Source organism: Rhea americana, unplaced genomic scaffold (assembly GCF_003343005.1).
Source record: "Rhea americana isolate MKP2758 unplaced genomic scaffold, rheAme1 scaffold_32, whole genome shotgun sequence".
Classification (NCBI taxonomy): domain Eukaryota; kingdom Metazoa; phylum Chordata; class Aves; order Rheiformes; family Rheidae; genus Rhea; species Rhea americana.
Window position 1 is genome coordinate 2,061,068 of NW_028186446.1, and position 27,174 is coordinate 2,088,241.

Below are 27,174 nucleotides of genomic sequence, written 5' to 3' on the forward strand. Positions count from 1 at the left end.
TGTATGCAGAACACCAGAGGGGAATTAAAACCACAAAAAATACCTCAGGGTGGTATTTTTAATATGAGAATTTAATTTGTAATTTCACAGATTAAGAATTTTGGCTGCATTAATCCTTTTATCAGCTCACAGCAGGTTATTTGCAGAAGCATAACCATAAGGCGATATTCATTGGCAGAAACACATCTTTGCATAACGTTAAACATCAGGAGCAGTGAAACCTTTTGAAGGGGGGAGAATAAAGATGAAAAATCATTATATTTTAAAGCAAGGTTCTTCTAAATGCCTCCAGTAAAATTTTGAGTAACAGAAAGACTATTTCTGTGTCTAGTAGATAATCATTATGAAGCATAAATCCAGATGCAAGAAAGGACAATCCCAGTATCAAATACTACAATCATTTCTATTTAGTATGACTTGGATATACTTGTAAACATATTTACAAAACAAAGAAGTCATATACTTTGGAGACTTGGGAAAATGTTTCCTGTGTAGTGAAATTACCAGTTTTTGTGATTCTAGTGTCTGGGTTAATATTTTATATTGAGAAGACTTCCTACTGATGCTTAATTAAACGTAGGTATAAATACATTGACACTTTATGCACAACAGAAGTGTGTGCGCACAATCTACTATCCTGTAATCAAAATGCCACTATGACTTTACAAATTTGTGCGGTGGATGGTATTCATCATAGAATATATACAATATATGCAATTTATTCCTGCTGCTGAATTGCAAATTTGGGGACTTAACACTAAAAAACAAGGAAGACTCATAGATGTGGAGGAGGGAGAAAGAGAGGAGGGGAAATTCATTAAATGATTTTCTATCAGAAAATAATGTTTCATTAGAATATATGCCTTGAATTTTTTAGCAAACCTAATTGTCCTTAACAGCTCAAGAAAATGAAGTCTAACACAATAGCTCAGTTCTACTGGTATCAAGGTTTTGAAGATGGAATACATGATCTCAAATTATTAAAAAACCTTCCTGTATTTTTTTTTTATTTCCAACTTCTATCAAAGAGGAAATTTTAAAGTGGCAAATATTAATTATACAATAGTATAAGGACAAGTAAACAAATAAACAAAAACCCTGAAAACCTGTCTTTTAAATATATATATACAATCAAGAATGATTGCATCACACAGCTTCCATCATAATTCATGTAATTTCTTTCCATTTAAAATTTTTATGGTGCTTATTTGCATAAATAGATTGTATATGTAAAAGCTGTACTTATTTATTCAATTTTGTGAATAATTTTGCCATATATTTATTAACTGATATTTTTAAATGAACTTTTGGGGAACTATTCAAGTTTATGAATGGATGCCCTTTTTCGCAGTGTCTTCTATTTTTACTGTACCGAATGTAAGATTACAGCCAGAGACTGGAGAAAGCATGAGACTCTTTGGAAAAAACAATAGTTATGGCAAAGGTGTATCAAACAGCAAACATTGAAGAATACCTATGCTCACAACAGATGGTGCAGGTAAGATGATTACTGTTAGATATTTCTGTGAAAATACTGTTTATTTGAGTTCCTTTTGGAGAAACAAGATATAAAATTGAATGGTGCATTTCTTAAATTGCTCATGTTCAGGGAGATAATCTGATTTTGCAATATAGATGATCAGTAAGAGTAAGTTCTGGGCCTTGTGGGCAGGATCAGTGTGACTGACGGGTTGAGGATATTGCAGAAGTCAGTGCCAGCACATTAAGTACWAAGTTGTCTTCAGTTTGGATTATTTTCTTTTTCACTAGTAAGGCATGGAGCAAGAAAATACATCCTCCCTCTTCTGTTGTTAAACTTCTTTGGTACAGGGACAAAAGTGATTTGATTAGTTTAGTAGATGTGGTAGCCTTAACTCCTGGAAAGCAGAAGGATGTTCTTGAGGGAGACCGAGGTGCTGACCCGCTAATAAGTTTGATCTTTCCTACTAGAGCTGGTTTTGTTCTTGGATGGCTTTCATTTGATACCCCTTCTTTTTAATGGCAGTTATTACAGCAGTGAAATATTGTGCAGTGTGACTTCTGATGCTGTAACAGTAGAATCAAACCTGCAAAGCACAGGGAAGTAGGGAGGCTACTTAAGAAGTAACTTAAAATAAGGGAATGGCTATTGTTATCATGCTCTTAACTCTATTCTGTCCATGTGCATCACTCCAGTATTGGTTCAGTGAGACTTACCACTTGACAAACTCCTCCACCTTAACCCTATTGCCTTAATTAGATGTTCTGCCAAAGCTTGTAGTTTTTTGGGTTTTTTTTCCCTGAGACAGGAACAGCAAGATGTATTTTCTTCCATTTTTCAAATCTTTGAAATAATTTATAGCAGCAATTGTACATAAACACAATTTTTTAAAGTGTGTGTATATGTGTGTGTAAGTGTATGTATATAGGATATAAAAGAAACATACATATATATATATATATTCACTGTCATAATAATTTAATACAGAATCACAGAATGGTTGAGGTTCGAAGGGACCTTTGGAGATCATCTAGTCAAACTCCCCTGCTCAACTGAGGTCACCTTGGGCACGTTAGACAGGATCGTGTCCAGGCGAGTTTTGAATATCTCCAGAGAAGGAGACCCCACAACCTCTCTGGACAACCTGTGCCAGTGCTCTGTCACTCTCACAGGGAAGAAGTTCCTCCTCATATTTTGATAGAACTTCCTGTTGTTCAGTTTGTGCCTGTTGCCTCCTGGCCTGTCACTTGGCACCACTGAAAAGAGTCTGGCCCCATCCTCTTGTCACCCTCCCTTAAGATATTTGTAGACATTGATAAGATCCCCCCTCAGTCTCCTCTTCCCCAGGCTGAAGAGGCCCAACTCTCACAGCCGTTCCTCACAGGGCAGATGCTGCAGCCCTCTGATCATCTTCATAGCCCTACGCTGGATTCTCCCCAGTAGCTGCATGTCTCTCTTGTCCTGGGGAGCCCAGAACTGGACACAGTACTGGAGATGAGGCCTCCCCAGGGCAGAGTAGAGGGGCAGGATCACCTCCCTCGACCCGCTGGCAACACTCTTCCTGATGCACCCCAGGAGACCATTGGCTTTCTTGACTACAAGGGCACATTGCTGGCTCATGGTCAACTTGTTGTCCACCAGCACTCCCAGGTCCTTCTCTGCAGAGCTGCTTTCCAGCAGGTCAGCCCCTACTCATAATGTTTTATAAAATTTCCAAAGTATGGATTTGTTTCACTCAAAACCCAGGCCTGCCTTTTTTTAGTCACATTTGCTTTTTAATGTTAAGTCTGTATAGTTGTTGTTCATGTGACTAATACCAAATAACTTGATATGGAAGTTCTGGGATAAATGTAAGTGCTGTACTTGCACCTAGCCAAAGGTATAATCTGATATTTATGGGGCTGACAATCTTATTTAGTCTATCTTTAGCTATTCCTGCTTGTTACAGTATCAGATGTAGACTTTCCCTAATGAATTATATTCACTGTTTTTCTATTACACATTTATGTGCAATTTTTGTTAAACCTCTAATATTGTGGAGGCTGTCTGCATAACAGACAGCAACTACTGAAAATTGAAATGAATAGATTTCAGCCTTGACAACCTGCCCCCATTTTTGCACATGCTCTTCTCCAGCAAACCATTTAAGATTTTCTAATGTCAGAAATGAGGCCGCCTCAGAGCAGTCTGTTTACATCTTTATTGACAAGCTAATCCCTACTTTTTCCTGGGGCTGTGTCCCTGCAGACATGTCTTCAACCTTGTCTGTTCCAACGTGACATATCATCCACCTAAAGTAAATTTAGAATATGCCCATCTGTGCTAAAGACATTTTGTATGGAAACTTATGTACAGAATCTCATTTCTAATGTACAGAATCTCCTTTCTGTTGCCTCCAAACAAAATGTAATTTTGCATTTCTACAAAAATACACAATAGAAAGTTTGTATTTGAAAACTAGCATGTAAAATAGCATATAAGAGAACAGTTTGAAGATTTATACTAGGTATCTATTTAAGCACATGCAGAGGATTTTTTAAAAAAAATCTGTAAGAGAGCGTGCCGTGTGTACCTTTGACATACACCTCTGTACTGTTGTGACTACTTACTCATAGCATTTACACAGAGTAGCACCTTTCATCGTATTAGATCCAGAGGCACTTAACAAATTGTAAGTTTTGATTTGTGTGCATTACCTTATTGCTTACAACTTTCTTTTGTGGCTTGTGACTGTGTTGTTTTAGTTGCATACAGTGCAATGAAAGGTCAGTTCTTTATGGTAGCATTTGATTTTTGATAAAACAGGGAACAGCTGGTAATACTGGAAGAGTATTAGCACAAAATATAAGTCATGTTACTGGAAATCCACTGTAGAGAGCGGGTGACTGAGCAGAAGAAACCAGAACAGCAGGGCAGGCAGAGGAAATGTGAACATGGAGCCTGGCCTTTTGCGAGGAATTAGCAGGATGGGTAGAAACTTTTAAAAGGATGAGACCATCAAGCAAAGGGAAATAGGAATCAGTATGGAGAGTGAAAAGAGTTGGAAAAAAGAGGAGCGCAGTTTTTATAAGATGAAAGAGAGGTCTGGTGAAGACCTAATCTAAATATCGGGTGGCTATGATTTTAAACAGTGGAGCAGTGACTAGCAAGTAGGATGTTCAATCGGTAAAATGACCTATATAGAGGAGTTAGAAGCTGAGTCAGTTATTCTAGCAGAGAATTAGGGTTGCAGTAAGCAGGACTGTAACGTTAAGGAAGGAGTATTTATTATGAGATACTCAGTAAAAGCACTTCTAAGGAGTCTCCATTCACAAGACTCAGTGAAGCACTGGGATGCATGAAAAGCAAAAAGAAAGATGACAGTAGCTGTCCAGGGCCGTGAACTTAACAGGTAAGTGAGATGAAGAGAGTTAGAGGAATGGAGGCAAACAGAATAAGCTGCTAAAGTGGCAACAAGACTAGTCAGATAACATCACAGCCAGTGGGGATGAAGAAAAATTTTTGAGTGCCAATATTGCAAGAAAATAGATCAGATTTTGAAAAAAGTAAAGGTATCCAAGTGCTTATAGCCTATCATCTCCCAGACAAGGCAGGTATATACATGTTTTACTGATCTTCTTCAATTGATCTTAGGCATATATAGGTGAGGAAGTCAGAAAGAGTGGGATCTATCTAACCATATGTAGATGTCTGCCTCTGAGCTAATCATCTAGATTCTCCTTATAATTAAAGAGAAATATATACTTCTGGAGCTTAAGCCATCTTATCCTAAAGCTGGCATCTAAAATAGATCCAATGAATTACACTGAAGCAACTGCTTCTTACCATGAAGTGTAAAATACAGCCTTTTATCAGAAACATCTTATTTCTCAGTATCCAAAGGTGGAGTTCTTGGTGTGCGTGAGAACATGAGGGAGTGCGCACATTGCCCTGGTAGAAGGGATGTGGTCCTTGCTCAGGACTGAGTTTCTAGAGAATCTGAATTCTGCAGTGTGAACAGGCAAGTTCATTTGAATGGATCCAGCCTGAAACAGTGGCTATGCATTTTTATTGTAAATATTTTAAAATATATCAGTATTCATCAGGAAACTGCAAAAGATAAATATTTGTAGATAGTGGATCTCTCCATCCTCTGACACTTAGGGATGGAAGATGGTTCCATTTTTTAATATATATTTTTATATATTTATACACGATAGTGGAATTTATTAGAACACACAAGTTTGAGGGTCAAACAAGAAACTATCTTCACCCAACTCCAGAATCTCAGTGGTGTGGAAGGAAATTCTAGTATTATGTCTTCTGTCTGCGCCTTCCTTCCAGATATTCCTAATCTCCATTTGTTCAAGGTAGAACAGAGAATAAAATTGAACGCTCCAACAAACGAGCTGTGCCAAATCTTGCTGTGATAATATAAGAAATTATCACCTCCTGTTGTCTTGTCCACATGCTTGCCAGAAGTTTCTGCCCCAACAGTGCATGCGCTGAATTAAGTCTACCTTTATTTAGCTTTTGGAAAGCAAAGAGACTAGGTTTTACCCTGCAGGGACTGAGGCATGGGCATTCATCATCTTACGCCAACTTTGGAAGCAGCAATTTCTGGCAGGTTGATGAAGGAGAGGAGCTAAAGGCTTCTGAAATGGCTGCATCATCGGTTGCTAGAGTTCATCTGCTGMCTCAGGAAGGGCTGCAGGGAACAGTTGTAGAAACTGGTGCATCCCTGAGAATTTCTACTCTTTCTGTCTTCTTCAGTTGCCTGTGTGCAGCATGGCTGCTTACAACCCAGCATTATCTGAAATACCAGTAACCTGGGATGTGTTTCTGAAATAATAATCCCTGTCAGACCCGGACTGTTAATAGGGTCATTGTGGACTAAATTGTGTCATTGTCATGGGCTCCAAGAGAGAGACAATGCGTTATCTCCGTACCCGTGGGGAAACAGCTGACATCTGAAGTTACCAAAGTGAATTTTCAGAATGCTCCCTACTGGAAAAAAGTAGTAAATATACAGTAAGGGGCTCCATTCTGCACAGAAAAAAATGTGCCAGCAGTGAATTAGATGAGGTCTTTGAGGGAGAAAGGAAAGAAATCTTCTGGCCATATCCAGAAATCTTTAAAGCTTTATGATTAAGCAGAATATTTTTATTCTAGGCCTGAAGATTTTCATTGCATTTTTTTTTTTTCATTTATTTTCCAACAAGCAGGAAGCATCTCTGTGGAAGGTATACTTTCATCCTTCTCTACTTCTATTGTTTTATTAAGACAAAAATGGACCAGGAGAAACGCTAGAGCTGCTTTTTCCTTTGGCCAGTCTCTTGTTCTGCTGGAGAAGGATGAGTCAAATTATAATTGAAAAGACAAGGCATTACCTGATACCAGATAGCACGCAATATCTTCTCGTGGTAATGTATAATCCGTAGTTCTCATTGGTTGACCAAAGACAGGAGATGTATTTCTGACCTATTGTGTGGTTCCCAGAGCCAGCAGGGACAGCTTAATTCAGGATGGTAACACCATATGCTTTTAAAGTATTTAACCTGTATTACCATAATGAGATCCCCTGACTTTCTAAATCCCTTTGACAATTCACTGGAGCAAAACAAAAAGTGGTCTTTATTTGCATGGCTTCTCTACACACACATGCATCCGAGCAATCCTGAATTTCAATTGCAGCATGCTGAATTCTTTCTTTCTGTCCATTTAAGCCAGCAACTGCCATCAGCCAAGCCTATCGGAGAGCCGGTGTCGTCATTCAGGTCAGCTCAGCTGYGTAAAACAAACTGAGCCATAATAGATGGCACTTACCAGTATAATGGCAGAAAGCACTAGCTGCTGACAGCGGTCACAGAAGCAACCGCTTCTGACCGAGGATGTTCAGAAACACAGAATCATTATGTAAAAATATCTTTCTTTGTATTTGCTGGCTTGTATGTCAAGAGAGGTGGATACTGCAGACCTATGCAAAAATCTTCATTTTTGGTTCTTTTTCCTTCAGTTTTGCATTTACAGATTGTGTAAGAGTGCCTGCTCAGGACTGCTGTGTGGGAACGTAGCATTTCTGCCTGTGTTGCCCTAGCAAGCTGCAGGGAAGCTCTAGTCCAGCAGTGTACGTGTCAGCAGTCAGTATTGAAAAGTCACTCTGATTCCCTACCTCCCTGCATTTCTGCTGTCCTGCTCATCCCAACATTGCTGACTCACCATGGAAAAGTGTGCACTTTGGGTCTAAATCTTCATCAGTCCAGCTTCAGGGGATAAAACTGTAGTAATTACAGTGGAGGAAGGTCTGCATTAAAAGAGACTGAGTTGTTTTATCAGTCAGCCAGATTTCATCGTTATTAATTTCTAAAAGTAGCCGGTTGTGTTTTATAGATACTAGATTTTAAAACTCAGTGTAAATCTGTTTTGGTAGAGAAAAACAGAATTATAAAAGCACAACAGTTAACAGTTTCATTTTAAAAATAAAGATTTTTGTAGAGGTGGGTTCAAGTAGATGTATACAAACACCCACTGTGCTGCTGCAGTTGAAAAGATGGAGGCCTAAGTACTGAAGATGGGAGGTTTAAATATCTTTTGCATCTTTTAATACCAAACGATGTCTATACATGAATGTTGAGGGTCAGTTTAATTATTTAACTAATACTGGATTTGCATAAATTGGCTTTCATGAAAAGGCTAATAAGATGCAATTGTGGTGGGCAGCTGAAAGCAATTTGGGTTTGAGTTCAGTAATGACAGTACTAAACAGAGTTGAAATTGTAACATCAATTTTGTAAAATGTTAAATTAATATTAAGTTGTGAAAGATAACTGCGGGATCCAAGATATTTTTGGCTCTCTAATACTTTTAGTGCCATTATTTTCATATGTTAACAACATAATGGTTTTATGAGACTGTTCCAGCTGTGCTTTACTTAATATCAAAGAATAAGATCACCACACTAATAGAATATGCCCTAAATTTAACACACAAGGGAGAAACTCCAAGCTTTGGACTACATTCTCCTCTTGATGTCTAAGAATTTATTATCTTACTCCTGTTAGTGTAAAATTAGTTATATGCTGAATTTTGCCCTTATTCAGCCATTCAGCTATAAAGAAAATCCCACTGTATTCAGCAGGATCTGCTCAGAAGGTGAAATGGGCCAAGAAAGTAGGTGGCCACTGCAAGGCTTTCTTCTCTGTAGCCCCTCGTGTCCCTTAAGCAATAGGCTGGGGTTGCAGATGGAGCCGCTGAACACACAGACATCTGTTGGGTGATACCAGCATGCCACAGTAAAGGATAGCACACCACTCCATCCAGGAGCCAGTGAGATTAGAGATATGTTTACTGATGTTCCCACGTTGGTACTGCAGTAGCTAGTGTTGTCTGTTGTGGTACAAAACACGCCTGTCACTTGATCACACTCAGCAGAAGCAGGGGAACAGGCAGTCTCTTGGCTTCCATGGAACCGATCCTCACTGTGAGTCAGTAAGCTAACGTATACCATTATGAAAAGTCAATCAATGAAGGCCTTCGAAGAACCACACGTGAATCTTACTGATTACTCAGTGACTGTTCTTAACAGTTTCATTAAGTCAGGTGAACACCAGAGTCTTTCAGATTCACAGACTAAAAAGAGATCAGGACGGCATCTACTGTGCCTGTAGTTCCTGTATGAGAAGCRATACATGAAAATGTAAGTACTGTGGTTATGGTTTGTGATGGAAAGATTGGGGAACCCTGGAAAGGATTTAGGAAAATGTCTGAGGAGGACAAGGCCTCCATATAGCATACATCTAGAGAATAAAAGAGTGCTGTTTATGAATGTCCTTCCCCCTACATGGGAAGAATGGTAGGAGAGATTTCAGGGAAGGGAAGGGCTGACACCTTGAAATAAGTACTCCCAAAACCATGGACAGGATTCTGGGAGGAGACTTAGTCTGGGAGTTGTTTTAGGGATGAAGGAAGCAGGAAAGAGAAAGAGACGTCCCACTTTGGCTTATTACCTACTGTACTTGGTAGGACAAATATTTCAAATGTCCAGGACTAGGATAGATTGATGGCTTTATTGCAATTATACTCCCTGTGATTCCATGTGAAGTTAATGGTTACATACTTATTAGCTTTTTTTTTTTTTAAAAAAAAAAAAATTGTGGTATGTATGGCCAAATCAGAGCTGGCAGAAAAAAAAAAGGAAACATTGCTAATATTACAGAAGAACTTTTGCCAAGGTACAATATCATATTTTCTTGTACCTTTGCATAGTCTGGTGCCTATTTTTAGTTCATTTCTARTGCATGATAACTTGCCTTCAGCACTGTGTAGATTCATTCTAAAATAATTTTTAGCATAGAGATTTTTAATTTAACAGTTCCTCATGCTGTAGGAAGGATATTGGTGGTATTTGCATGGATGCCTGTGCGCCATTGCAGCGCTTTTTACCTGTTCTTCCAGTTTGTTTGTTCTTAAATTTAGAATACAGAAGACAGAATTGTCTGTGCCATAAGTGCRCTGTAGTGTATTATTAATATTAGGATAGCAACCGATTCCTGCTAGACAGTCTTTGTGGTCCATTGATGCTTTAAGAAGTGTCTAGGCATAAAAGGCTATTTGAGTTGAAGTGGGCAGATAGTCTGGGATGACATTTGAATGCACAGAGGACAATGTATAAATGACAATGACTGGAAGGGAGGCGAAAGCAATTCTAAACTATCCCTATTCTCTCATGGACAGTCACCTCTCCTTTAGGATTATTTTGTCACGTGATTCCTCRGTGGGGCTTTGTCTGCCAGGAAAAGTGGAACCACTGAAGGGGAGAAACTGAGGTTTCCAGACAAAGCAGAGCCTTCCAGCGCTGACATACGGCCTGTAACCTAGAGAGACAGCAAGGCTAATGAGAGGCACTGCCTCAGAGGCATAATTTGCAGCATTCAGAATTAATAAAACATTGCACTTTCAGCAAAGTTGTAAAACAAAAATGAATTTTAGTAATGCCACGTACCAAAATTGTTCCTGTGAAGAGAGCGCTTTGTGTCAGTATTTTGAGTAGGTGTTTACATTGCCTGATCTCAGTGAAACAAAGAAACCAAACCAACCCCTGTGAAATGCTCGCTGAAAGCACCACCCAGTAAAATAAATGTGCATTGAGTACCCTTAGCTGTAGGAAGAATMTTGCTTAAAAATAAAGCAGTTTTTAAAAACTCAGTTAATGAAAGTRTATGAATTTATTCTGCTCTATAATTTGTGGTTTCTTTCCTGACTTTTCTTCTCCCACGTGCTCCTATTGTTAAATTACTTAGAAGGGGAAAACCCTAACATTTCACAATAAAATATTAAGCTCTCCAGTACAACTGTATAGTAGATTCAAAATGCATAATACAGCAGAGTAACACTGAAATAGTATCGTCTGATATTTCAAGAAGTGGAGACAGAATTGGCCATTTCCATAATTGTGTGTTCTTGTTATAAATTATGAATGTTGTTTTAGAGCATATATGTATTTTTAATTAGTAATTTTGGGTAATCATTCTCTGCCATTAGTACCTAGCTGTTAATTCTGTACAATCTTTGCTCTGTGTTTTTTGACATAAATGTAAGGACTGACTATGCATCATATTTTCTGGGATTTATATTGTAGCAATACGGTCACAGTAAGTAATATCTTAGTATAAGCCTTTTTATTAAAGTTTTCTTCCCGAAATTTTTATTGTACACTGCTTTCAACRCTTCTGTTGTTGAGTATGCACACTGCATGTAAATTAAAATCTAGATAGTCTGCAGTCTGCTATAAAACTGGTCATAYGAAGGAAAAAAAATTTGCACAATTAAATCTCTCCTTGTGTGCTCAGATGATTCAACAGTAAGTAATCTGTCACATCAAAACTGAGCAGAATCAAAACAACTTAGTCATCGTCATGACTCTGTTTGGTTTCACCCCACAAAGTCACATCTAGACTATGTAGATATTGTATTTGTTGTTTTATGTGTCTGAGTGCAGACATGTGTAAATACAGAGGTGCAAATGTTGCCAGCATTTAAATTAGGTCAAAAAATGCTATTTATGGCTTACATCAACAACAACAACAAAAAAAAAACATAATCATCCCTAGGTGAAGACATTCATTTAACAAGCTTACAGCTCCTAATTAATTCTGTAAAGAACACCATTTGGCAGAGCAGAATTATGAGGTTTGCATATTGATGCTGGCAGAGAGAAAAAATATATCTGTTTTCTATTTATATGGTAAAATTTACTTGTATTCTTTAGAAAATGGCACATCTCAGAGGTATTGCTCTCAAAATGATCTCAGGATGGAAAGAAATCAGTAATTACAGCACCAGGCATTCAGTTCTGTCCTAATTTTCCCACCAGTTTTTCAATGTTTCAGCTGCCTCAGAGACTTAAAGTACTCTCATTAGGTAGCTGCCGAGGCTGCCTGCTTGCCTACTCCATCATTCTCCCACTAGCTCGCTCGCGTTCGCTCTTTTCTCTCTCCATCCTTCTCTCTCTCTCTCTCTCTCTCTTTTTCCCCCTCCTGCCTTGGGAGTGACTGTGAAGATCATTTGCTGGAATGATTGGCAGGTTAGAGGATTCGATCAGATGAGTTCCTCTTAGTGCAGGTCAAAAAGGCTAGTTAGCAGGAGCTGTCGAAAAATGCCAGCAGCATTCGAAATGGGAAGTGTCATGACTCCAAGGCAGGGGGTGCCACCTGGAACAGAAAGCCCCCAGCTCATTAGCAACTTACAGGATGCAAGCTTAACTGGAGGGAGCGGAGCGGGGAAGATAATACCCAATAGGGAAAATTATTGTGAAGTGGAATTGATTTCATGTATAATTTGTTTATCACTAGAGGGGACAAATGCTGTCCTCCTGACATGTGCAGAGGAGCGTGGACTGTGAATGAAGCAACTTAGCATAATCTCCAGGTTGAGCTCTGGGTTTAAAGAATGCAAACTTCTTTCTTCCTAACTGTGGAAATGATCAGGTCATGTTGTATTAATTAAACCTGACATACTCTCAAATGGTTTATCTGGGCAATTGTAGCAATTTGACAGAACCTGGTAGATAGGAGCTGCATTTATTAGTAACATGGGACAGTGTTTTGTTTTCTGAGCAGTGAGTTCTTTTTTCAGGCTGCTGTGGTAAAAATAAATGTTTCTGTTGCAAGCTGAATTATAACAGTGCTTATTTTTAATGCTTAGTCAGACTGCATAAAACAGAATGCAGTTCCAGTTTCACGATACAATTTCATTTCCAGGAACAGCTACCTACCTTTCAAAAGTATGGCTTTAAAAATAAATAATATGTTTAGGTTTAGTGTATAAAGTTATATCTGAAAAAAAAGACTATAGGGTCTGCTGGCTGTCATGGTCTTAAAGAATGCTTATGTAAAATATCAGCATTACAAAGCGCTTCGTTTTCACTGAGACATTCTGTGATGATAAAATTGCAGGCAAACCCTCCAACCCAGACTGTTAATGTTGCTATTCATTCGTTTCTCTGGCCTGTGTTTACATATGCAAGGCATATTGCATGTCAGTAGGAATGTACTTCATAGACAAATTTCTGAAAAAAATATGGAAAAAGGTAAGAAAATAGTATGGAAACATGGCGTGGCATCTTTTTGAGCCCGTGCTTCACGTGCAGCTCTGCTCCTCCTGCGGACGAGGGGAGAATGTCAGAGACTTCAATGGGAGCGGAGCTGGCTCAGTTACCAAAACTAACTTAGACACAACAATACCATCTTGGGCTGAGTAAATGAGATTTAAATGCTGCAATCTGTTCTAGAAGAACTGTCTTGCAAAAAATAAAATATCTTCTCTTGTTCAAGAATGTTATCTCTTTTATATTAAATGTGTACATCTCTTAGAAGTTTGTTTATGTTGCAGCTAGTGCTTAAACAGTCTTTTGGTTGAATTACGAGGAATGTTTGCTTAGTGTTCAGATTCTTGATGATTTTTTCCCAACCTTTCTGAGAGCTGAGCTTTCATTTTCTTTCATCCATCAGGATGTCTTAAAGTTAGTAAGGGAATAGCCAGGGTTTGCTTTATTGAATAACCACAGGCTGTTGAATTTCCTTTTCTCTGCCTAATATGAATCAGAATCAGATTTTTTAAAAGGACTTTCCTAATCAAAATATTTGTACAGAGACTTATAGATGAATGTTTTCTATTTTGTATTCCATATAAAAAGCTTAGCATTAACAGTCTGCTGTTTTGCCAAAAAGAAGAGTTAACAAGGCATTGTAAACACCAGCCTTCTTTACCTTTCAGATAACTTTTTAGTGCAAAGTTCTTTTATGTACACACTGTGAATGCTGGCTGCCAGGGTCTGCTCTAATGGATRCACAGCCTCTGTGCTTTGCAAAGCTCATTAGAACAAGGAGAATGTTGGAATAAAAATACCCTCCATGCAGATTCTGTGGGGGAGTATTTCCACATTTGGGTAGGTCTCCAGGTGCCTAACTACTATTTAAGTAAAAAAAATGGAAATGAATTTGAAAAGGTCAGAAGGCATTCATTGCTCAACAATTATCTACTTTGCTGCTTTGTTTGGGGAAATGATATACATTTAAATTACTTAAATGGAGTTTGAAAATTGGACTTCAATTAAGAAGGGAGAGAGAGCTACCTGGGAAGTACCCAAGTAATGTTAGTTCAATAAGATCAAGATAGGATCAGTAAGCATACAGACTTGGAGGAACCTGCTACAGTTTTACACTGAGGGACCACCGTGGAATGGCTATAATGTTTTTCTGCATCTGGCAACAGCTGGTTGAACATGAGCAGGAGCATGTTTTGGCTAGGAAGTCAGGCAGCAGAGAAGCTGTTTCCTCAGATTGTGTCACTGTTAGTGACTAGAAAAGTTATCATTCAGCAATAGAAGAAATTTGTTAGAAATTGTTGAAATTGAAGAAATATTTAGAAAACAAAATATTTCCCCAAAATCTGGATTTTTTGGCAAGTAGAAATACTCTAGTTTGAACTAGAGAAAGGAATTTAACCATAATTCTTTTCTTAAACCAGATAATTTCTTGTTTTCCATAATGTATTAGTGTCTCAGTTGTAGTGCCATGTCAAAATGGCCTAGTGTTTCATTTGCCAGCTGATGATGTTGAGTTTTCAGTGTTTTCTTTGTTCCTAGAAACTTCATAATTCAAATGAAGAATAGTAGCAAGGAGGGAATTAGAGATGCCTCATTGTTCCTCACATTTGTCTGAAAGGTATTCCCACAGATTGCCACTCACTCGAATTCTGACCTGATCTTTTTTTCCCTCAAATTTCTGAGCAGTCACTGGAAATTGCTAGTGTGCATTTTGTGAAAAAACCCATCTTTCTAAATCACTTTTTCAGCCAGGAATGAGCTCTAACCAAAGGCTGAACACCTCCTGCAAAGGCTCGAGTGTGTCGTGTGCACCTGGACAGTGCAGACTGAGAAAAGCAAGTAGAGCGCACACAGCCCATATTCTATGCCAGTGGCTCATTTTTTCATTATTTGTGTATAAGAACACTTGCTGTCTGAATTGCCTGTGTTTAGGGGAATGGAGGAGTGGGACAGGGGCATCTAGAGAGTGTTAGAAAAATTCAGTGAGGCCTGGGGTAATCTAAACAGCTCCAGGTAACGTGAGCAGTTGTTGATGACAAGTGAGTCAATACATACAACTTCAACAGTTATTTCATATATTATGTTTCAAATTAAATAGTGCAGAATAAAACAATCCATAACTTGAACCTAGCACTGGACCATTTCCTTCTTTTGTCTGTTTTTCCTTGCCTTCAAAATTGTTTCCTTTTTAATTTCTTCCACCTTTGCTGTTAGTCATGGGTTACAGTGAGAGAAATGTCTCTCTCAAAATCCTTCTCCAAGATTTTGCCTCACTTCCTCCTCCTTTTCTTTCTTAATAATTTTTATCCCTATATTAAGCATCCTGAAGGCTAATTACATGTATTACTGAATTTTCAGGATATCTAGAGAGAGTAAAACGTACAAAAGGTGTTTTGACCTGGTTCTGCTCCAAATCCTTGAACAGAAACTTTATACTAAGTCTTCATTTTGATTTTTTTTAGCAGATGAAGTGTTGCTTTTGAGTCATTAACCCTTGTCATAGTTCCTCAGAGTGATTAAACGCTCAGACTTTCTGAATTTTCAGGCACTGCAGAAGCTGTCTTGTATGGACTCCTCACTTCCCACAAACGAATCATTTCCAAAATGGACAAGTTTCTGGGAAGTTACTTTACCAGCTTGTGTGATACCAAAAGTGGGAACTTTTTCTAGTTTGTTGCAGCATTGCTTCTTGCAGAGGACTGCAGGATGTAGCCTCTCTCCTTCCGACACAATTCTGACTACAAGCTTGGGAAACAGCAGCTCGCCTGGGGATTTTGCAAGGTGTTTGAAATGTACCTCAGGGGAACAGAGTGGTTTAGAAATCTAATTCTCTTTCTGTGGGTTACTGTGAAAGGCAGAAAGTAAACACATCTCAATCTGAATGCATGAGCCCTCAAAGAAGCATAAAAGGTATAAAAACATCTCCAGCTGCAGGCTTGTAGACAGAAACACTGCTCTAGATCAGCTCACACTGTGGGCAAATAAAACCAGGAGCTCCATGAGGTGAAGTYTGCAGAAGTTGTTATTATTTATTTAGTGCTTCTCACCTATTTTATTTGTATCATACCAAGCATTGACATTAAGGGGAACTCATCTGATTGAATCCTCTAACCTGCCAATCATTCCAGCAGATGATCAGGAAGCATCAAAATATTGAGAGCTCTTAAGCTTTGAGAGAAGCGTATGTTTCACTGGATGTTTTGAGTTTCTGTTGTTAATCCACTGTTTCTTCTGATCATGACAGTGCACAAAGGCTAAACAAAGAAACCCCAGCCCCTCCCAGACCATGGTGATCGCACAGATGATCTTGATCTGAACACCATACTCAATTGCTTTCAGTTAAGATTTCTAGCAGTTTGCCAGTTTGGTTCTTATGGAGTTTGCATGCCATTATGAAACACATTGATCAACAGATTTGTTATAGTCTAGGAATAAATGGAGGGAAAGAGGATTTTGGAAATACATAACCATTTAGCTCTTAATATGAAGACCTATTCCTCAAAGGGTGGTTGCACTCTTGTATTTGAGGAGCAAAATGGCAAATACTTTTTACTCTAAAGTATTCTACAAACTTAAAGCAAGCATGGTATAAGGTTATATGCTAAGTGTAACTGAATACTACTAAAAAGCAAAACCAGAATAATATGTGGATATAAGTAAAACAAGTTGTTCTGTGACCTTATTGTTAGAAGTTTTGCCCTCTCTCTGCCTTATCTCTTTCTTTGTTTATTAATTTTATTTCTTATATTATGCCTGAAACCTAGAATGTAAATTCTGTAGATCGAGGACTTTAATGCGCTTGTTCTTGAAGGCCCTACCATATTTTGTGGCACTGTAAAAATGCCATATAATAATAAGAAATCTCAGTGCTGTGATCACCCCTTTTGGCACAGTTGCTGAATTTGCAATGTGTAACCTCCCCCTTCCACTTTGTGGATTCTTTGAAAAAGCCAGTGATTTCTTTGCTCTTGGTACACATCCAAGTTGAAAAGAAATAGGAATATGAAGAGATTTAGCTTTGTAGTCACTTGTTTTTTGTATATGGGCTACTTACATTTATGATAGATAGGTATCGTTTAAGTCCCAAACTTTTGGAAAGACAGCAGAATTCCAACAGAACATACAGTCAGTGAGGAAATGGAGAGTGCTGTCAGTCCTTCATTCACTTAACCTAAAACAGAAAGCAGATAAGGGCAGACCTGAGGTCACATTTTGCCTTTTAAGGTAAATAATCCATGTCAGCTTCCCACAGCATTCCATCTTACTAGTGCTAAATGTATTCCGTATATAAAGCTGGATTCATCATACCTTATTCTTGTGAGAACCCCCATTAGACTCTAGTGGGACTTTCTCCATGTGCAAAACAAGTACTATTTAGACTAGGTCCATGTATGTATTGTGGGGAGGGGAAGAGTAGTGTATAAAACGCAGTAAATCTGCATAACTTCTGAAGATTTTTAGACTGGTCAAATACATGGGCTGTGGTGCTAATGGAAATGCAGATCACTTATCACCATATCTAAGGAACTAGAAATGTATTTTCATTACTCCCTGTCACCCAAATAGGATGTCCATCATTCTGTATTAATAACATAGCTTTATTCTACTCGTTTTGTTTTCCTTTATGTTTTACCCAACTGAATAGCTCAGTGCTGCCATGGGGTCCTGTATCGTATGGCAGACTTTGCCTTTTGAACTACCTACATCACAGTTTTCTGCAGCTCCCTGTCTCCACTGTCATTCCTTTTCTTTACTCAAAATGTTTCCAGGGAGGGGAAAAGAAAGAAAGAAAAGATTTAAAAAAAAAAAAAAAAAAGAGAGAGGGAGAGAGGAGAAAGAGACTGCTGTGGAAAAATAAGAGTTTAAAAGAAAACCAGAATGAATGCTTCACTTGTTGGCTTTTAGCACAATTACCATACCTTAGGAAATATGCAGGGAATAGTTAATTATGACTAAATGAGCTCCTTTTAGAGTTCRTGGCAGGCCCCAGCATCCAACTGTCAGTGTTGTGAAAGATACTGAATTGGAAGGCTGGTCTCCCTGTCAGCCTGTTGGATGGTTTGCCCGACTAAAAGAGACAGTGCAAAGATAGCTGGTCTCGAGTAGCCTCAGCCAGGGAAACACGTATAGCATTTGCATACTTCTCCTGCAAAGGGGGTTTAATCCAAAGAAAGGAGGAGATTTCTGTATTGTCAGCCAAGGCTTTGTTCAGGGTGAAGAGCAGAAGGAAATCTGATGAAGGGGCCTTTCTGAAGCCGCACTCGCAGGCTGGAGGTTGTTCTGCTGAAGTTATGTATTTCGAGATTGTTTACACGCTATTGGCTGTTTGAAGTTCTCCTAAACTCAAAGTACTCCTCTTTGCTAACAAAAAAGCAGAGAATTTGTGTGGTAAAAATGACTTATGCTGCAGAACCGTTTTCTACAAAACAAGTTCTTTTCTTGGTGCACAAAATACCCTGAAGTTCCTTTTTTGGTGTAGACAATGTTCGCTGATATTTCTCAGATGAACTTGGATATCATAAATGTTTTCAAACTAGGAAAAACACAGAAGAATCATGTTCTCAAAACTGAGATAGCAGAAAAAACAGATACCCTTCAGGTTTAAGTCAGCCAAAGTTCTCCCTGCCTCCTCCCAAACAAGTCTTTGTTAAGCTAGTAGGCAATTTCCTGCCAACTAAGAATGGCATTTTAAAATTTAGTGAGGTAAAGAATTTTACTTTCCCTAAGACTTCTTTTGCACTTTCTATTTTTTTTTTCTCACCAAGAAGCCCCAAGCTAAACATATTTTGTAGATAATCTGTAGTAGAACCAGTCCATTCCTGGAACTTTTCCAGATAAAATAAGTGATTTGAGTTTCAAAAAGGAAACCTTTTTAAAAGTGTTGACAGGCAAATTCACTCCTTCTTGGAACAGCTGTCCACTTACAAGGTATACTACCTCCTTCCAAGGTTTTACATAGAACAAAGTGCATCATCTCAAGGTTATGATTATTATTTAGGGACAGAACAGGCCACATAACAGTATAGCACCTAAAATATATGGCTTTTGCTTTTGGTTGCTCTAATTTATGTATCATGAGATTGCTCTAATTTATGTATCATGCACATAGTCTTAATATTTTTAGATAGTATTTTGTTAAATCACAAAATAGATCTCATTTCTTATGAAGGAGTTTATATAATATTACAAAATTTGTACTATAAATGTCTCTGTATCTATTTAGTTAGATTGTTTTCTCTTCACCTTTGTAGCTATTAGTCATTGTTCAGCAACATATGTTTCCCTGAGAAGCATTGTGAGTGTAAGGGGCAGCAAAGTCCTTGCTTGCATATAGCTTGAATTTTCTATAATAAAAATAAGTACTATCTTTAAGACTTGATCAAATTCTGGGAAAGAACCTGAAGAGCAATTTCTGAGGTAGAGAAGAATATAAGGTTGTTCTGTACGGATATATCTGTGTTCACTATGCAGTTGTGTTTAATAACTGTCAAGGAAATAATCTTTTTAATGTTAATAAATGACTATGCTTATGATCAAATTTGGTACTCAATTGTATAAGCTATAACTGACCGGGTTTTTTTTGTTTATTTTGTTTTTTTACCTCAGATGCTTCCTTATGCTTATTCAGAGATAGATGTGGGTATTTCAGCATATTTTTGTTCAGATGATAATGAGAACATAAATCATTAAATACTTCATCTTATATTAGCATTTTGGGCCCAGATGAATGTCATAGAACCTCACAGAAACACCAAGCGAAGTACCGTGAGGGATGGCGTGTTTCACCCAGACACTTGCTTCCAGTCTTCAGAGGGCTGATGCAGTTGAGCAGCGAGTGCCGGAAGCAGAGGTGATTGCTGGAAAACGTGCTGTGCGCGGTTGCTCCCGAGCATTATCCGCCATCTGGCCTCCAGAGACCCCTGAATGAGTTTCAGTATCTCTATCCCAGCCCTACTGAAAACTGGAAGGGGAAGTCAAATGTTGGCCACACTAYGAGGTGAGCGTGGGGATCAGCTGGTGCTCACCATGCAATTCACACCTTCTTTTCTTAGCTTAATTTATGCCTTAAGGTATTTACATTTTCCAGCTGGTGTGAGTAGTAGAAAATAAGGTATGCCGAGTTGCTACGGTTGTTTACCAAACTGTATTTACTGCAGGAAGCGTAACAGTGCTGTCCATAAAACAGTTTCTGACTGCCTGCAGAGACCCACGGAGTGCTTGAATCCAACCTGTGTAATATAGTACGCGCTTTCCAAACACTTATCTTTATATTCACTCATAAGTTTTTATGGCTTCAAAAGCAACTGATAACATCCTCCTACAGTTCTTACACCCTCAAGGAAATAAACTCCTGTGACTTTCTCACACGCTGCTGATCTTCTGTACAGCCTGCAACGGGTTCAGAGCACTGGCGCTCAAAGAAATGCAGAGTTGGGAAAATACAGAGAGCAACACAGCAATAAACATGTGGTTTCAGCYTTGCAGAATAAGAGTGGTTCGTTCCAGCATCCATTTTAAAGAATTAATGATAATATTTTAGTAACACAGAGCGGGAGGGCTTTTAGTACTCCCGTTCTTGGCATCCGTGCCCGTTGAGGGCAGCGGRAGCTGCACGTCCAGCTCCACGGCGCTGGCGTCTCACGCGGCCTCTAATACGAAGTAGCTCAGTTTTAAAAAGTGGGAAAGAGGCTCAGCCCGGCGCTTGCAGCCGTGCGCCGTGCAGTGCAGGGATGTGTTCGCTTTTGGTGCGGTCCGCTTTGTTTCGAGGGAAACGCGCGCTCCCCCGCCAGAAACGAGCCTGCTAAAACAAGCCTGCGTTAGCAGTCGTCAACTCTCCCTCGTCCCCGTTGGCGTTTCTCCTGTGAGAAGCGTGTCAGAATTTGGGGGCACTAAATATACTTCTTTGTTGGCGAGCTTGTCGAGCACAGCGCTCCGTTCCCTTTCCCACCAGGAAGGTCAGACCGCTGGGGGGCCGCTCCATTTTCCAAAATGATCCCTACTGTCTGTCCGTGCTGTCTGACAGATTGAAACAGTTGTCTGTGTCACTGCTTTCAGTGCTTTCTCAATGCCTCCCTTTCCATGAAAGAGGTAAAATGTGTAGGCAGCAGGGGGAAAAAAAAAGTGTAAAAGGAACCTGTATTTTTTTCCTGTATAGGAAAATATTTGATTTTCCTTTTGAAAGTCATCTTGATTTTGTTTAAAATGTGTTTATAATCTGACTTAGAAAAAAAGGTTGGTCTGAAAGAATAGGTAAGTCAGAGCCTGCATATTCTGCTTCTGAAACCTCGTTTTAAAATTAGGGTAATAAAATTATTAAACACACACTCATTCAATAGCCAAAGTGAAATAGTAAGTTTCTGTGTTCACTTATATTTCAGTTTAATATATTTTGATCTGAGGTATGTATAAAGCCTGAAGAAATTGGTACTGTGCTGAGCCTTCAGTACTCTCCAGATAATTGAACTAATTAAATCTTTACCAACATTAACACAACTCCAGCATTCCTTGGACAGTGGTTAATTATTGCGTGAACATGGAAAGCTTAAACTAAACAGATGAAAATAAAGTCCTGTGGAATGGGTATTGAGTTTATTCTTTATTCATCTTTTGATAAGGTTTAATTAAAACTGCCTCTCTCCATTGTGGTGAGAATGAATGTGCTTGTTTTCTTAGTGAAAGCCAAATTATTCACTTCAGCCATGGTTCAATAATCAAAGCGTTTGCAAAGTTTTGGGTTATATTGTAGCTGTGGAGATATAATTGCTGCAATTCACTATGAAGGCTTTATCTTCTTATTACATTTTCCTTTATTTCTTTAATGTATTTAGAAAATTAGAGCATCCATTTTCTGATTCGCCATTTTAATGTGTTTTAAGCAGGATATAAACAGAGAGTGAGATATTTAAAATAAAAGGTTTCTTTATGACTGGAATATAAAAAATTAAAAGAAAAATTAAATGCAGTCTTTTAGACTAATATAGAAAGTATATTTTAAGCATATTTCAAAATCTGTAGTTATCAACTGTTCAGTAATAATAAGGGAATGGTCTCTTCTTTTTATGAAAGGAATGGTGGGACAGTTACAGTGATTCGCCATGCTAGTGCAGCAGCTAATTACTCATGGGGCAAAAATTGCTGATTTTTGAATCAGCGCCAGCTCATGGGGGTGGAAGACACGACTTTGTAAAGGAGGTAGAGCCATCCAGAACTACCTCATTATGTGGATGAAGGGCAAACTCTGTGGATGAAGGAGAAAATAAACGCTTAGAAATAATGTGAAATTTTGAGCAAGCGCAATAGGATATAACTATGGTGAAATTAGAAGGAAAGAGCTTGTGAGCATGTATGCGTGCATGCATGCAGATTGATACCAGTGTTCTTGCCCTTCTAACTGKAAAGCTGTAAACTGTGGAATTGAGCTTCAACTTTTAAAGATAGTTTTACATTGCAAATCCACATTCATTCATTCTGAAATGACACCGCAGGTAGGAAATGGATCCATGTTCATTTCAAAAATGTTTACCCCTCTCTCTCATACAGTTCTGCAGATAACTTAGATGCACCACAAAAAGATCATCAAACGAGTTGCATAATTTTGTATTTGTGCAGTTTTTTTTTTTTTTTTTTTTTTTTTTTTGGCAAGTTCCTCCCTGTTGTGGAATAACATCCTGGCAAAACCGTGGTTTCCTGTCAGACTTTTCTATTTTGGAAATACTAACTCCTCTTTCTGAGATTTTTTCTAGGAGACTATGACATTGTTCTGCCTTATGCTCATGCTGTCACAGCTGTATTCCAAACAGGCACAGTCGTTTTGATGTAAGAGAAGGAAGTGATTTGCTTCATTTTTCTTAGTTGTGTTTCTCTTGCATTAAATTTTTCTGAGTAATACAAAATTTAAGACTATGAGTCAAATCCTGTTCCAAAGGAGAGAATCGTCTGAGCAGAAAGTTTCTTGAACCATGGAGCTAGACTTACATGGTAGCTCTCCCTCCTTTTGTGTTGAACTTTTGAGAGCATAGGATGGATACATGTCTGGTGAATCCTGAGTTGTTCAGATACACTAACCAAAGGGTAATATGTCAGAAGGYTGTAGTCAGATCTACAGAAGTGCAGTATTGGTGTTGTCCTGAAAGAGCAGCATTTGTATCCTGCCTGATCTATATAAAGATCCTCTGAGTGCCGCCATTTACTTACATTGAAGTCAGGATTTATTCAATTCTGTTTCTTGAGGAACAGGAATATACCTTAATCTGGATGAATGGGGGAAATTGTGTTAGCCTTGGCTTTGTAGTACTAGAAAGTGTATGCATATGGTCATCTGTACTTTAATGGTGACAATTTTATTCTAATTTCCTGCTGACAGAGTAGCRAAGTCATTATAAATCCAAAAATTATGTTAAATTAGGTCATCTCTGACACCAGATGTCCCTCTTCAGTTTCTTCTAAATAGAGTTTTCCTATTTTATGAACTTTATTTTTATTTGGCATAAAGAAAATACATATAGCAAAAGCTGTTACTTCATCCAAACTTCTTTACATTTTATCTTTCAAAGCACTGTAAGTCTGTTATTCTAAGAAATAGATATTTTAATTACTTTAAAGGCTTTTAGGTATTTTTTGCCTGAATTTCACTCTAATAGAGTTCTGTGTGTTTATTGCAAGTAGAGATTTTCCAGCATTAAATGCAATTAGGCCGTGGTTCCACAGTCATTAACAGTGAGTCTATGTACTMCTGCTTTGCCCAGCAGTAGCATTAAGATCTAGGTTAAGAATGGACACCTGATCTCGTTTATGGAGCATACAGTGGCTTTGCTGCTTACTGGGAGAACAGACGATACCTGGCCCAGCGTAAATCSTGTTGGTGCAAAGATAACCCATCAGATGTTTTGATCAGATTTGAAACAGCAGAGTTAGATTATAATTGATCAGAATGATTGCTGTTCAGACCGGGAGGCTTTAAAGATGGGCTTGTAGCRTTGTCACATTGTAGCTCAAATACTTGTAACCTTCAGTCATAGTTTCCTGAACTCCTTTGCTTAGACACTCTTAACTGAAAAATTATCTTCTAATATTTAGCTACATTAAAATAATATTATTATGTAATTTATTTTTAAATGCTGATAATGATCTTGAGTCATGCAGGAAAAATCTGATGTCTTGGAAATAAGGGATTTCTAGCTGGAGTTGCAGAAAAAACTGCTTGCTCAAGAGATCGTAATCTAACCTGAGCAGATTGAAAGATTTGAAAATATCTTCTTTAAATGTGAAGAGATTGTTGCATGTTAATTATTTATTAATTCATATGGGCTAATGCTTATTAGCATTTTAGAGTAYAGGGTATATTGTACTCTGACGGCTTTGCATATCAGCCCTACAGATGTCTTAAGTTAGTGAGATTCTTAAGTGCTTGGCTAATACTAGCATACACTAAAATTTACCGTGATGTGTTTATTGAGGAGCTTCCAAGCGCTTCCCAGCCCTACCCACCAGGCAGTGTATGCCTTCTGAGGTGCAAAAGGACAGACTTGACTACTTTGACTTTTGACTCGCGTTAACTCGTTTTGAAGTGAAGTGCCTTTACCAGTCCATGTTTTTTCAAATGAGGAGAGTCCTTCATGTTTCTTTAAATTGCTATATAAGCAAGAAAAATTTTGCTTGCTTCCTTGTTTTTTTGATTTGACCTAAAATCTACAGCACTGCAAAAAAGATGAACTTCCTAAAAGCAGACCCATGTATAAGTTAGAGGAGAACCACAAAAAAGATCCTAATAACTTATGCAGACATGACTATTATTAACTTACCTCCAGCCACAACATTTAGATGATAATAAGTTCTCATCTTTGTGCTATCAAGTACTAGTTGATCCATTCCAATCTCATGGGCTTTTTTCTTTATACCCAGGGTCCTGATAATCGGTCCTTGTATTTGCAGCCAACTTTGCTACTTATTCTTCTTAGGAAGTTCTTCTTGATCTGTTGGATGCAGCTAGTCATTTGTTCCGTTGCCTAAAGTATAGAATAAGGTTTTGACATTGTAGTATTTAAAAATTTGCCACATTWTTTGATTTCTTTAGGATAGTAGTTTCTTTGCTGTTGAAGAGCAAGCTCATTATTTTACATTTATCATGGGATGTGGTTGCATTAGCTCAGAACAAGGCTAACTGCTGTTGTGCTAGGTACCATGCAATCATAGGTTAAATAATATTTTCTGTGCAAAGATATCTCATGTCATACTTCCAGCTTTGCAGACTGCTACTTCTTTCCACTTAAAATCTGCTGTTACTCATTTACCTCACTGACCTTTCTATTTGGGATTCATTCATGGAGATTCAATGATACTTAAATGCTCTAATCATAATATTAGTTGGTAGGTGTGTTTTTGAGTAATTACTGAAATCCTATATCCTATAAAAACTTCTAGGTGTCTTATGCAGACAGATAGGAAAATAGCAAGTAGGTAAAGGAATACTGCTTTAGGAGAAATGTTAATTAATGCACAATTTCAGACACACCCATGAAGGCATATTATTAACTGAATTCACATTGTAATGAGAACTAAAAATCTGATACTGAAGTAAATAGCAAAAATTTATTGAACTTTCTTAATAGTACTTATTTGAAATGTGCAACAAAAACATAATAAATTGAAGTATTTTGCTTGACTAGAAAATGTTGCTGTTAGGTCCCTGATCTAAAAACTTTCTGTCACTTCCTTATCACCTTTAAGAAAGTTGAGTGGTTTTCGTTCATGCATTTCAAGAGCATGGTAGACCAATTCTCTCTCTTAACTAGGATTTTTTTTTTTCTTGGGGTAGACAGTAGAAATGTGAAAGTAAACATTGTCTTAACTTGCACTTTCAGTGCTTGAATTCTCTTTCATTATATTGGGCAATCTTTAGGCTGAGTAAGTTGCACTAGCTTTTCATGTATTAATGGTCATCTGGAAAGACAGCAAGTAGGCCAAATGTTCATGTTGGCCCACTTTTAACGACAGTGAGGCAGGTGAGGAAGTCAAAGCATGGATGCAGAGTGTGCCATGTTCGATGGGTGCTATTAACTGTGTTATGTGTGGGGCTCACCACCTTCACAGTTCAGCTAGTGGTGACAACTAGAACAGCACTCATCTGCTTCTCCTAAAAGGAGAACTAGACTTTTCGAGGTTCTTTCTTGTTTTCCTCCTCTGCCACAGAACAGAGAATCTCTGAGCTTTCTTACTTGGATAGAAGCTAATACTGGAGAGAAAGGTTTGAACCTCCCTAACTAAAAGGCAAAATAGCATCTTCCACCATCCTACCATTCCTGAACCCATCTTTTTTCAGAAAATTCCAGTTTTCGGTGAAACTCTGGGGAACCTGTGGCCATACAGCTATTGCTAGTCGATAAGCATTCCTGTGCTGTGCAAAGGAATGGATGCTGTCATCACTGTCAGGGGCCAAGCACTATTGAACAGTTCTCACAAAGGAGAATTGCTGTGAGGAGCAGAAGAGGTGGCTGAATGAAAAATTAGGTCCCTTTCTTGAAAAAGTTGTCAGAAGATATCTCTGTGTCTATAGAAGGCAAGAGTAGCCTAGGCCACTGTTTTAACTACATCAGACTTACTTAAGCTTCTGAACCAGGAAAGAGAATGAGTCCCTTTTTAGTGAGGAATCAAGAATCATCAGCCAGTAACAGAGGAGGAGGTGTACAAAACCTGAAGAAAGATAAAGTGCACAGGTGCCCTTCTGATTAACTCATTGTAAGGGCTCACAATTTGAAAGATCTCTACTTGGTTGCCTCTAGTGTTTACTCCTGCAGGTATTCCAGTCTTTATCTCTGAGTATGTCTGAGCCTGATGGACAGCTGACCAGTAAGATAAGGCTTTGCAATTCAAGATGCTTTCCAATTCAAGATGCTCCAGATAAGTTTGCATTTTTTCCCAGGAAAGAAACAGCATGCTCATTACTCAAAGTAAGGAATAGGCTTGTCAGTTATCCTGGGTTTATTAGGCATGGAGTACTGCAGAAAAGAAAAAGAAAAAGGTAAAAGAAAACAGAAAATAAAAGCAAGGGATAGAGTCAATAGTGTGATAAAGAAAGAAATCCATACCTAAGGTCACTTTCTGTTAATGATGG

At 38.3% G+C, this 27,174-nt stretch overlaps 1 protein-coding gene across 3 annotated transcripts in view; it reads left to right on the forward strand.

Annotated features, from left to right (window-relative positions):
- CDK14 (cyclin dependent kinase 14) overlaps positions 1-27,174 on the forward strand; it is a 330,258-nt gene that overhangs the window by 260,012 nt on the left and 43,072 nt on the right. For 2 of the 3 annotated variants that reach the window (XM_085310484.1, XM_085310486.1), the window contains one exon: positions 1,352-1,498. The exons of the other annotated variant lie outside the window; for it this stretch is intronic. In XM_085310484.1, the coding sequence (XP_085166610.1) occupies positions 1,352-1,467 (116 nt within the window). In that variant the 3' untranslated portion in view covers positions 1,468-1,498. The remainder of the gene's footprint in view (positions 1-1,351; positions 1,499-27,174) is intronic. 3 annotated transcript variants of the gene reach the window in all.